A 13,932-nucleotide genomic window follows, 5' to 3' on the forward strand; every position below is an offset into this window, starting at 1 on the left:
GTAAACATTGTCCCTAGTGTGTCTAGGATAATGTTAGTGTGCGGGGATCACTGGTCGGCGTGGACTCGGTGGTCCGAAGGGCCTGTTTCCACGCTGTATCTCTAAACTAAACTAAAACTAAACTATGAGACTGAAGTTTAGTAATTCCGCAGTCTACAGACCAATTCAAAATTCAGCCATCTTTCCTCATCTAATTGTGAAGAGTGGGTAATTAAACCTCAAACAAGATGAGGATGCTTCATGAATGTGCCCAGCCACAATGCTTAAGGAACCCACCAGGTGATTGTGAAAGATAAGTTGGAAGCATTTCAACCCGCAAAGTGTGAAGCACATCGGGATCATCCTTGGATCGTTGCAACCTTAAAATGCAAGCCCAATTAGGTTCGCTCTGCGATATCATAAAACGGTTAATACTCAGGTTATAGCACCAGCTCTGTGACCCGTTTATATCCTGGCAGCATTGAGTTACCACATGGTCAACTCACACCCCTATCTCCTCATGCCAGAGCAGGATGAACAGTAGATGGACACAAAATGCTGGAGTTACTCAGCAGCCAGGCAGCATCTCTGGTGAAAAGGAATAGGTGATGTTTCAGGTCGAGACCCTTCTTCAGACCTGAAACATCACCAATTCCTTTTCTCCACAGGTGTTGCCTGACCCGCTGAGTTACTCCAGCATTTTGTGCATATCTTTGGTGTAAATCAGCATCTGCAGTTCCTTCCTGTGCGGGATAAACAGGTCCATTCAAGCAGCAACACCGAGTCCACAACCAGCTACATCTTGGGTCAGTGTTCCAGTATAGCTTCCCAACCAGCATCTGCAGTTCCTTCCTACACATCCTGTCTGCTCCAATGCAACATTTTCTCAACTTATGAAGTTCTCCTCCTCTCTCCGATGCGGAGTTTGAAGAAAGGCCTCGACCCGATACATCACCTATTACTTTTCTCTAGAGATGCTGCCTGATCCGATGAGTTACTGCAGCAGTTTATGTCTACCTTCAGCTACACAACAAACTGCAAAATCACCCAAGGATACCCTGTCCACTAAAAGCATCACCGTCAGAAAGCGCAAACACTGTTAGATAATGAAGACTGCCTTGCTAGACAGTGACCAGACCCTGTGAATGAGTTAAAAAAGTAAACACAAAATGAGCACAGGAGCCAGGCAGTGTCTTTGCTCTGACTTTAGCAGCAGATATGAAGACATAGCTGTATGAGTATCAGGTGGAACTTCTGAGTGGTGAACGATCAATGGTTGAGAGGAATGTTTCAGTGTGTGCTGCACTGTATCATCGCTTCTGCTGGATGGATTAGGTTGCGATGAGAAAGTGCACTTTCTGTTTCATAGCATGCCAATTTTATTAAACCAATAATGTGCTTGAACAGCTGAAGAGGCCTTTGAAGTAACTTTTAGAAAGGTAGTAATTATGCTTGAATGGAACTGTTTTTGCTAGTTTTTTGGGAGGTGGGGATGTGTATACTCGTTCAGGGCCTGTCCCACCAGTATGCGACTGCATGCGGCGAGCGCGACCTAACGTGGTCGCTTGAGCCGTACGGCCTCGCGGGGCCGGTCCCACTTTGATCGCCGGAGCCGTATGGAGTTGTGCGGGGCTGGTCTCAACATTGCGCGAGGCTCCGAAAAACTGACACTGTCGGCCCGCAGTCGCATTGAGGCCGTACGCAGCGCCTCGACGGGCGTACGCACCATCTTGACGCCGTACGCACCATCTCGACGTTGTACACAGCGTCTTGACGGTGTACGCCTAGCGCGTGGCGTTGCGTGATGACGTCACGCTCCGGCGTGACGTTGCGTGATGACGTAACCGCCCGACGCTGTACGACGTCCAAATTCAGTCGGCCCGCCTCCTGCCCAGCTGATTGGTGAGTATGATGTGGGGACCTGCCCTGCACAACTCCAGACGGCTCTGCGGTTGTAAATGGGACCGGCCCCGCGAGGCCGTACGCCTCAAGCCACCACGTTTGGTCACGCTAGATGCATGCAATCACATGCTGGTGGGACAGGCCCTGTAGTAACACAACTTTGTCAGGGATAGTGTCCTTGCAATAGATCTACCATCATTATATGTGTCATGATTGAGTGTCTACACTTTATGATTGCACTGATGCCATGGTGTGGTAGCATCTTTGCAGTGGTTTTAATGTTCATCATATTTTGGTGACTTAGCAGCAGCTTTCATACTGCTTGGCACAAATGATCACTGTTGTGAAAGTCAGTGCATCTCCGGGCCCACTGGGGGGATGTATGGGTGATCTCATTCAGACTGCAGTGTAGGAGTCATAGAGATAGACAGCACAGAAACAGGCCCCTTGGCTCGCCTTGTCTATGACAACCAGTTGGCATACTGGGCTAATTCCATTTGCCTGCATTTGGCCTATATCCCTTTACACCCTACCTCCCCATACATATGTCCAAATGTATTTGAAAAGACACATAATTGTATCCACTTCTATAGTTTCCTATGACAGCTCATTTCAGATATGGACAATCCACTGAGTGAAAAAAATTGCCCCTGAGATCCCTCTTAAATCTCTTCCCTCTCCCCCCTCACCTTAAGCCCTTTGGTTTCAAAATCCTGTGCTCTCAGAAAAAAGACTGTGAATGGTCATTTTGTTGTACAAGTCTACAAGGCCATCCCCGGTCCCCTGAGCCCAAAGAAAAAAGCTCAACCTATCCAACCTTTCCCTATAACTCAAGCCTGCAGGCCCCAGTAACATCCTGGTGAATCCTTTTTGCACTCTTTTCAACTTAATGACACCATTTCTGTAGCTGGGTGTTGAGAACTGCACACAATACTCCAAATGCAATCTCATCAACGACTTGCACAGTTGTAGCATGTTTTCCCAACGTTTCTGCTCAATACCCTTCACATTGAAGACAAGCGTGCAAGCGTCCTCACCATTCTCTCTGCCTGACTCAACATTTTTAGAGGACCATGCGCCTGTACTCCCAGGTGCCTCTGTGCTGCAACTCTCCAGGATCTGCCATTTACTGTGTAGAAAGGAACTGCAGATGCTGGTATATACCTAGGCTGGACACAAAGTGCTGGAGTAACTCAGTGGGTCAGGCAGCTTCTCTGAAGATAAAGTTCAGGTGATGTTTTTGGTCGTGAACCTTCCGACCCAAGACGTCACCCATCCGTTTTCTCTGGAGATGCTGCCTGACCCACTGAGTTACTCCAGCATTTTGTGTCTAACTGCCATTTACTGTGCAAGTCCGGCCCTGCTTTGACGTACCAGTGTGTGACACTTGTTGGAGTTAAACTCCATTTTAATTTCCTTGGCCTACCTTCTTAAGTGATCTAGATACTGTTGTAAATTTAGATATGGTTCCTCTGTGTCTACTGTACTACCTGTTTTTGGTGTTATCTGCAAATTTACTAACAATGTTAACCACATTGTCATTCAGTTAGTTTATGTATCTAACCTTAGCAGTGGGCCCAGCACCGACTCCTACAACACTCCACTGGTCAATGGCCTCCAATCCAAAGCACAACCCTCCCCACTGATCCTGTGTGCAAGTGTCTGTTTTGGTTGGAGTTATTGCTGGGAGCAAGTGTAGATACGTGCATGAGGGTTACATTGCTTCTCAGTTGATGTTTGCAACCGATGATTATTTCTTCAAGATTAACGCTAAATTCTTGAGAGGTCAGGATGGCCTTCTCATGTTCCTGAATTCCCACTGAAAGCTGTAAATGCCACTGGAGTCTGTGTAGCACAATAAGTCTCTGGAGGAGGAGAGGAGATAACAATATTGTTTTGGAATTTCAAATAAAATTCATTTTAATTAAATGTGAATTAATTTATTGGCCCTCTTTTCCTCCAAGTACTCTGGCCTCACTCGAAAAGGTGCTGATTTTCAGATACAGAAAATGAATGATTAGATTGTGTCGCAAATAAAGATTTTAATTAGTGATTTCTATTGTATTTTAGAATATAATCATATTAAATGGACATTTAGCTTTCCTGTTATTTCAAAACAGAGATCATATCATTAGCTCCCTTATAGTGGAGGAAAATAGCTGTACTGCATTCCTTTTTGAAATTGATGTGATGATTTATGTTTGTCTCCACCGCCGCTTGTTTTGAAAGATATTGAGCTATTCAGCTTTTGAATCAGAAACTATCTAGCAGATAATTCAGTGGGCTGGGTAAAATGGAAATGCCCTAAATCACTTCACACACTTTCTGTCATTTGATTGGCAGCTAGACAATAGACAGTCAGCTTTGTTTTCATTTTCATTTAAAGTGTTATTGCCTTTTTCCCCCCTGAGACACTGATACCAAAAGTAATCCTGATGATGGTATTAAAGTGAATTTGCTGGTTATGTTTCCATTTTGCAGAATATTAAAAGCCAAATGGGTTAACTGGCCAGGCCAGCACCGGCCACATGATTGCTGCGACAAAGAACTGGTTTTCTCTCAGAAAGCAGTCATCGCTGGCAAGGCAGCATTCAGTGACCGTTAATGAATTAATCTTTAGTAGTTCACTTGGCCATTTTAGAGGGCAGTTGAGAGTCAAGCTCAGCCTGGAGTCGCGTGAAGATTTATCGAAGGGACTAGGCAGATTTTCCTCCCTAAAGGCTACGGTGCATCTGTTAATGATTCTGTGTCATAAATTCATATTCATAAGTGATAGGAGTTAGCCATTCGGCCCATCAATTGTACTCCACCATTCAATCATGGCAGAATTATCTCTCCCTCCAAACCCCATTCTCTACCATCTCCCCATAACCCCTGACACCTGAACTAACGGGTGTCTGAACTTATTCTAGGTTATCTGTAATTAATTATATTTGAACAGGAGGGTTCTGTTGAAGCTGCATCTATAAAATGTTTGAACTATGGTCCTCACAGGCAAAGTACCTAGGAGTGACTAAAATTATTGTTTTGAGGGGTACTAGCTGGACAGGCACAACACGAAGAATAACCGAGGTTCATTAAAAAAAAACGGAGATTGGCAAATAGCCTTGGCAGCGATAAATGTTTAGAGATAGGATGGATCAGAAAGATGGCAAATATTCAGTGCTATCTCTGGAGGATTTGGTCCACAAATGTATGTATGAATGTGCAGTTTACTTCATGAAGATGATAGACTTGCAGAAATGAAATGCCACTGATGTGGTGAAAATAAATAGGGACCTAATTCAAAGAGAAGGAAGATTCAGAATTGACATTTCACATATTTACAGTGTCTGCTTTATGAAACATTCAACTCCACCTGCCCTGGTGCAGAATGGCTGCAGTGTCCATCATCAACAAAGAGCACCCCAGTTACTTGCCTGGACTACTCTGACAACATCTGCTGAACACGTTACCGCTGACACCGAGGAAGGGCAAACAAATTGGCACAGTGACCCCACCCAGTCCCTCCCCAATCTGTGGAAATTGGAAATATATTGTGGGCCCTTCATCTTCGCAGGTTCCAAATTAAGCAAAATCTGACCCATCCTTAACACTGTCTCCTTCCCTCCTCCCCTCCGCTCCGCTCCGCTCCCCTCCCCTCCCTTACCCCTCCACCTGCTGTCCCTTCCTCCCCCTCCTGTCCCCACTCTCCCCACTCTCCTAATTGGTGAAACACATCAGTTGGTGAAAACGGTGGCTCAAATAGTTAAGACTGTATAAAGGAGGAGCTGGAATTTGTTTCCTTTCAGCAAAAGAGAGTCTGAGAATGTTTGATAAATCATGAGTGGCTTTTACAGAACACAGACTTTATTCCCAGTGGCATATTTGGCAAAAAAAAAGAACAGAGATCAAAATGATAAGCAAAAGGATGATATGTTATAAGACAAACCTTTATCTTCACATGCTGAGTTATTATCTGGAATGCTCTGTCTGAAAGGAAAGCTGGAATCGGCTTTGTTGAAACATGCAGAGGAAAATTAGTTGAACCCATGAAAGAAACTAACATGGAGCGATGTGGTGCTGTAGGGAGGAAGGGATTAATTAGATCGCCTTCCCAAAGATGGTGCCCTGACCTGGAATGCCCCTCTTTTTGTCCATTGTGATTTCAGGATTCCATGTTGGTAAAATAACTCTCGAACAAATAGAGTATGCTTATGCTGTTGAAATTCAGTCACCCTGTGTGCCATTTTCAACCCTCTAGAAAGCAAAAATCTAGTGGGTTGGTGCAATTCCTTTCAGATGTTCAAATACGTTTTGTCATTCACCAAAGAGCATTGGTCATGAAGATGAAATAGACACTTGCCCAACCATCCGTTGTTGAAAGATTGTGCGTAAGAGCAGATGAAATGTCCACAGAGAGCATGTGTGGATTGGGGTGGGGAGGGTGGGAGAGGCATGTGTGGGGTGGGATGGGGGAGGGTGAGAGGGAGGTACAGTGGCAGCGTGAACAGGGGGGGGGGGGGGGGGGGGGCGGGGGGGGGCATGGACGGGCTCGATAAGAACGTGCCGAAATTGCACTGGATGGAGATGCAAGTGACGAGAAAGTCCAATCTCTGGCTAACTGATGTCCCTTCTGTTTAAGGTGAAAGATGTTATGAAAGGCATCATGGCTAATCTGCAGCAGACAAACAGCGAGAAGATCCTGCTGAGCTGGGTGCGTCAATCCATCCGCAACTACAAACCAGTTAACGTCGTCAACTTTACCTCCAGCTGGTCAGACGGCTTTGCTCTGAATGCCCTCATTCACAGTCACAGGTAAGAGCGAGGCAGGGACCCCCCCCCCCCCCCCCCCCCAGCGCCTCTGCCGTGGCTCGGCTTGTCTCAGTGTCTCGCTTGCGTCAGTGGAAACACCAGGAGGTTTTGTGTCATGGTGAGCTTATCTCATGGAGCACACACATACAGACTCGGGAAGTGGCACTGATCTGAAAAGCAGGCTTGCTCAGCAACAAAATAAGAGGATAAGATGTGGAAAGCTTCTGCAAGCTTGCAGGCCTCTTAGCACTGACTGCTGAATATAGCACCAACCTTTTGCAGATGATTCCATCTTGGGACCTTGCACCTCTGCAGCAGGAGCAAGCATATTCCAGGTTCATATGATATATTATTCCGTGAATTAAACCAGCACAGCATCTTAAGAGTATCTCTCATGGAAACGGACCATCGTACATAATACAGCATTTCAAATGGCAAATATGTGGAGAAATAGACAAAAAATAGGTTTATGAAAGCTTAAAGAAGTAAAATCAAAAGGAAAATGTTGGGTGATAAAAGTAAATGTGACTACGCTCTCTATAGTTTATTATAATTCTTCCTTTATCCTGACATAATTATCTTTAAACTTTTTGTGTGGCCACAGTGAGAAATTCAGTTTCAGCTCCAAGGGCTTTGTGTTCTTTGCTCAATGCAGTTTCCCCATCTGAGTATTGACATTGTCGCACCTGTGAAAGATTTTATCGAACAAAACCTGTCCTGAATTTAATCAGATGCTTGCTAATGGAAATATATCTGCTGGGAATGTTGCGAATTGCGGCTGTGTGCTAGAATTTACAAATGTTCACCTCATGCATGGTGAAATCGTCATGAATTCTGTAACAACGTAAGCTTCTGGACAATATTCATAAACCTGTGAACTTGATAGAAAGTGTTAACATGAACTAGTTTCTATCAAAATTAATTTCAAATAAACTTTCAATAATAAATTATAAACCAACTTAAAGTAGCAGGCTATAAGTTGAATTATCTTTACCTCTCTGAAGATCTTTCCTGGTCCGAGAACACTAACGCAATTATCAAAAAAGCTCATCAGCGCCTCTACTTCCTGAGAAGATTACGGAGAGTCTGTTTGTCAAGGAAGACTCTCTCTAACTTCTACAGGTGCACAGTAGAGAGCATGCTGACCGGTTGCATCGTGGCTTGGTTCGGCAATTTGAGCGCCCTGGAGAGGAAAAGACTACAAAAAGTAATAAACACTGCCCAGCCCATCATTGGCTCTGACCTTCCTTCCATCGAGGGGATTTATCGCAGTCGCTGCCTCAAAAAGGCTGGCAGTATCATCAAAGACCCACACAATCCTGGCCACACACTCATCTCCCTGCTACCTTCAGGTAGAAGGTACAGGAGCCTGTAGACTGCAACAACCAGGTTCAGGAATAGCTACTTCCCCACAGCCATCAGACTATTAAACCTGGCTCGGACAAAACTCTGATTATTAATAACCACTTTCTGCTATTTGCACTTTATCAGTTTATTTATTCATGTGTGTATATATTTATATCATGGTATATGGACACATTGATCTGTTTTGTAGTAAATGCCTACTATTTTCTGTGTGCTTAAGCAAAGCAAGAATTTCATTGTCCTATACAGGGACACATGACAATAAACTCACTTGAACTTGAACGATGTTGCAAGTTCTTCCTTCAAATGCATGCAAAATCAGCTGCATGGTTTTGAATCCAATATTGCTGTAATATCATTATATCTGAACTAAAAAAGCGATCCAAACACAAAATTGATGCACAATACAAATGTTCTTTATGGTCTGCTTTTCTGCAGGAAGAAATATTTCTTCCTGCAGAAAAGAATTATATAAAATCGTGAGTGGAATAGATAAGGTGAATGCACAGAATCATCAGCCCAGCTTAGGGAAATCAAAAGCAAGCGGACATTTGTTTAAGGTGAGAAGACACGAATTAATACGAACCCGAGAGGCAATGTTTTCAGTCAGAGGGTGGTGGATGCTGGAATGAGCTGCCAGAGGAGGTTGGTGAGGCAGGTATGATAACAGCATTTAATAGACACTTGGCCAGGTACATGGCTAGGAAAGGTTTAGAGGGATTTGGGCCGATCGCTGGCAAATGGGATTAGCTGAGGTGGGGCATCTTTATTCGAGTATGGCCGAAAAGCCTGTTTCCGTGCTGTATGACTCTATCACCCCAATTCAAAAAATGTGACATTTGGGTGGCAATGGTGTAAATTACTAAATGTAAAATCCAGGCACAAAGATGTTGGTGCTGGACAATCCATGTAGTCTCAACAGGAGATTTATCTTTATCAAATGCAAAACAAAATGTAATTAAATCTGTGTGTCTTTACATGTTTGGTCTATGAGAAACAAAGGGTCATCTAATAGCTGTGTTATGATGGTTTGCAAATAATTTATATGAGCCAGTTCTCTCCAGAAATCCTGGGTTCAAATGGAATGGGCATACATTTTGGACGTGAGATTGATCAAACAAATGATTCCCTCTGTTCCGAAGAACCTACAATTTTTCAAATGTTCTATTTAACTTGATTTCTGACATTGGCCAACAGCTCTGAGGCTCTTCCTTATACTGCCAGCAGTCCTATGACTGCTGGTATCTTTAATTGAGCCTGTGGTGAAGATTCCAGCAGCAAAGGGCAGGTTGGGAATAAATATATATATTGCTTGGAGACAGGAGAAAGATCTGCTGTATAAAAGATAGGAAACCAGGCTCCTCCTCAATAAAACATTGGGAAATGGTGCGGTTGGAAAAGCCTGTCCAATTGAAGGCTCAGCACTTTTGAGAAGGATGTCAAGGCATTAAATAGGGAATAGTGCACAATTATTGACAATTAGTTTGGAAGGCATGAAAATAAAAAATATATTGCAGTTGCTGAAAATCTTTAATTAAAAGAAAAGAAAACTGCTATAACACAGTATCGTTGGCGAATGGAAAACAGAATCAGAGTTAAGGGCCTGTCCCACTTTCACGACCTAATTCACAACCTGTACCAAGCTTGCCCTTGACTCATACTCGCGGTATGGTCGTCAAGGTCGTACTAGGTTGTAGGTAGGTTGTAGCGGGCCGTGATGCTAGTCTTAGGTAGTCGTGGCATCAAGTAGGTCGGGGCGTTTCTCTAGCCTGATGAAAAATGTCCACGAGTAAAAAAGGTTGTGAATTAGGTCATGAAAGTGGGACAGACCCTTTAATGTATCAGTCAAAATCCTTTGAGCAGAATTGGAGAAGAGAGAAAACAAGTTAGTTTTCTGTTGCAGTGTGGGTGAGAGGAATGGATTGGATAAAAGTAATATCTCGAATAGGGTGGGACCAGATATGTTGTGGGAATGAGATGCAGAGGACATCCGTTTGAGAGGGACAGTCAGAGAGAGAGAGAGGAAAGGAACAGAGGTGGGGGGTTGAGAGAGACTGAGAATAAACAGGAAAAATGTACAAAGTTTCAAAATGAGAAACTGTGAGGCATGCCCAGCTGGCCAACAGCGCTAATACAGAGAATTGAGCCAATATATCACAGAAGGAATAGCAAGCTGCGATACTGACTGAGGAAGTGAGGTACCTGAATTTATAGAATTCATTAATATTTAATTGTTGTGTGCGGAATGTCCAGATGGAAAATGGGCTGCTACTGTTAGGCCGCATTACATAAGACCAAAAGCCCATTCGATATAGGAGCAACATTAGACCATATGGCCCATCAAGAGCGATCAAGGAACTATCAATCTGCACTTTAAAAATATCCAATGACTTGGCGTCACCGCCATCTGCGGTGATAAATTCCCCAGATTCACCACCCTATGACTAAAGAAGTTCCTTCTCATCTCCATTCTAAAGGTACTTCCTTTTATTCTGAGGCTGTGCCCACTGGCCATAGACTCTCCCACTAGTGGAAATATCCTCTCCACATCCAGTCTAGGCCTTTCATTATTTGGTAGGTTTCATTGAGATCCCCAGCAGTGCACGAGGCCACGGAACGAGGAAACTATCTCTTTAAGGGAATTATTAGTGTGCTGTTTTTGTCAGGGGGAGGAATGTAATGATATACAAAGCCCTGTAGGCTATCTTTGTCAAAGGTTGCTGTAGCTCACCTGAAGATTACAAATTTCCCCTGTTCGTGCGTTTTCAGTTGCGGAGTGCATGAGAGGAATGGATCATTTGGAGTCTCTTAAATCTGCACAGTTACAGGCTTTCAATATACGTTTTGCTCCATTATGGCCTTGGCCATCTTCTGGGGGAGTAATTCCCAGCTGATTTGAAAGGCCCTGGGTCGTGAAATGCAGCACCAGGGCCTCTCCTAGTGTAAATGGCAGGCTGCATTGTCAGAGTGGCATCCAGTGAGACCTTGTTTCCTGCTGTCACAGCGGTCACTAAAATTCAGTGCCTTTTACTTTGGCAAATGTGGAAAGAATGTAGACCTATGAAAAATAAAATTATCAATACATTTAATCTCTTCAAATTAAAATGATAAAAAGCACACGCTTTTGAAATAATCAAGCTGAAATCGGACAGAACCCTTGTGGAATATCAAGGATGCAGGAAATAATCTCAAGGGGGATTCAGCTGGGATAAAAGGGGCCTTAGAGTGCCACGGAATAAAGCTCTTTCGTATTGTATGTCATTGGTGAAGAGGATTCAAGAAAATCCTAGGCATTTTAAATGCATGTTCAACACAAGAGTGTAGCTAGGGGGTCACCATTCATGGACAAGGGAGGGGATTTATGCCAGGAAGCAGAGGGAATGCGCAAGGTACTGAAATATGTACTTCATATTCACCAAGGAGAATGACGTGGATGACGCAGGGATAAGTTGATATTCTAGGATATGTTGATAGCAAGATGAAAGCGGTGTTAGGTCTCTTGAAGAATGTTAAGATGGAGGTTGGAACCCTTCTGAAGAGCCGACCCGAAACGTCACCCATCCTTTTACTCCAGAGATGTCGCCTGACCCGCTGACTTACTCCAGCACCCTGAGTCTATTTACTGTGGATATTTTACAGCCTGCACTGGGAAAGGGGATAAACGGGCTAGATGATGCCATTTTGCTTTTCGGGCTCGGTACAGTAACCCAGTGGGAATATTAAACATGGCCCCAACAAGAAAGGAACGGCAACTTAAAAATGTTGAAGTAATAGTTAATTAACATTGGCTTCAAGCCATTCAAGAAAACATAAGGATGACGAACAGAATCTGTGAGCATGGTTTCAAGTATAAATGAATATTCTGCAGGCAATATTTACAGGGAAAGCAAATGAATTCACACTGTTCTTGCTTTCAAATCTACTGCATCTCCTCCATGTAGTTCATCATCTTATTTCTTTGTAGAAGCAGACCAGTTAGTTCATGTTGTAGCTGCTGGATATTTATCAAAAGGATAATTTGTATAATTGTACACAATCTGGGGATTCAATTTATTTGCATTGTTACAATTTAAGTAACCTTTCCTTAGCTTGCAGATTCCCCCAAGTATTTTGTGTTTGTTGAAATATATAATTGACTTGTAGTAATTATTGACAGTAAATTGCACAAATTGTGATATTGTAATGAGATCTAGGGTGAATTGGAAACAGTCCAGAAGTGATTCATTAAAATTTGTGGTGCAGAAAGAGAACATTTAGCCCATCGTCTCCATGTCAGGCGAACATGGAAACATGGAGCGGCGTAGAAACAAAGGCCTCCTGTGTTATCTGGGGAGATAGGGAGGCTGCAATAGAAAGGGAGGCAGCGAGATGTGTGTGATCTGTGTCATGTGGGAAAGGGGTTCAAGGGAATAAAGGGGCTGTCCCACTTGGGCAACCTAATTGGCGAGTTTAGAAGAGTTTGAAAAATGTCATGTTGAAGACCTCATTTGAGCTCCTTTGACTATGTTGAAGACTAGCTTCGACTAGCTCCGACTAACTTTGGGAAAATTGGACACCGAATAGTGGAGAGTGAAGACGACCTCCTTCGATCTCCTTCGACCTCCCTTCGACTATGATGAAGACTATCTACGACTACCTTTGACTTCCTTCAACTACCCTTGATTACCTACGACTAACATGCTGACCTGCTATGACTAAACCTACGAGTAAAAAAAGTATCGATTTTTTCCATGGCAACCTTTTTTTACTCGCGGGCATTTTTCAACATGTTGAAAAATACGCCGTGACCTACCTGAGGCCTCGAGTACGCGGGGACTACTCTCGAGCATGAAGGAGTTACAAAGACCTCGTGTCGAGCATGCTGCGAGTATGAGTCGAGGGCAAACTTGCCAGACTCGCGGGTTAGGTCGCCCAAGTGGGACAGCCCCTTTAGACATTCTGCATCCTGCAGATAATCAATCCAGTGTGTCGGAAGGAACTGCAGATGCTGGCTTAAACCGAAGACAGACAAAAATGCTGGAGTAACTCAGCAGACCAGGCACCTTCTCTGGAGAGAAGGAATGGGTGATATTTCAGGTTGAGACCCTTCTCGATAATCCAGGGTGACTTGTCAAAACTTACTGCCGGTTTTCTTACCCCGACAACTGGTTTGATTCTGATTGATAGGCTGGTTATTTCCCAGGCAAGTTGATCTATGGCAGGAAGAGCAGCAAAGAGCAGTCAGAGAAGGAGGAAGGGAATAAACATTGAGGGACATGTAAGGAGAGGTTAGAGAAAGCCATAAGGAGATGATAGCATAAATTTGCAATCTGGAAAAGTCTGAAGAAGGGTCTCAATTCAAAACGTTACCTATTCGTTTTCTCCAGGGATGCTGTCTGACCTGCTGAGTTACTCCAGCTTTTTGTGTCTAATCTGCAATCTGGTAGATTGGTAACTGCATAGTGCGAGGATATGGCAATCGTGCAGTGAAATAAAATAGATGTTCGTATATCTGGAAGTAGACAAGCATTCAAACAAGAGTTTATATCCAAGTTAAAGGAAGGGCAAGTAGCAGTGACCAAACTGAAGGGTATCAGAATGTAAGCCTAATTTTAAAGATGGGTGAATGATAGCACAAATAGAAATAAATTGGTCTGATCTATTAGCCATCAGAGAGCTCTGGTGCTAAGTGGCAAGGGTTGGGAATTAAATATTACAGAGTATTACTAAGACAAAATACAGCAGAAAGAAGAAACACCTGAAAATAAAGAATGAGATAAAGTAATGAAGATAAGAAACAGCTACGGTGCTTTGAAGCATCAGGACAGGCAGGTAACAGAAATATTGGACTCCAACAGTAATGGAAAATGTAAGATGTATGACAAATGGGAAAATTAAAAATGAATGCAACAA

At 43.5% G+C, this 13,932-nt stretch overlaps 1 protein-coding gene across 12 annotated transcripts in view; it reads left to right on the forward strand.

The window, feature by feature from the left end:
• Positions 1–13,932, forward strand: part of dmd (dystrophin) — a 1,582,845-nt gene that overhangs the window by 452,503 nt on the left and 1,116,410 nt on the right. For all 12 annotated transcript variants that reach the window (XM_055644518.1, XM_055644513.1, XM_055644515.1 and 9 more), the window contains exon 6: positions 6,506–6,678. In XM_055644518.1, the coding sequence (XP_055500493.1) occupies positions 6,506–6,678 (173 nt within the window). The remainder of the gene's footprint in view (positions 1–6,505; positions 6,679–13,932) is intronic.

Source organism: Leucoraja erinacea, chromosome 13, assembly GCF_028641065.1.
Source record: "Leucoraja erinacea ecotype New England chromosome 13, Leri_hhj_1, whole genome shotgun sequence".
Classification (NCBI taxonomy): domain Eukaryota; kingdom Metazoa; phylum Chordata; class Chondrichthyes; order Rajiformes; family Rajidae; genus Leucoraja; species Leucoraja erinaceus.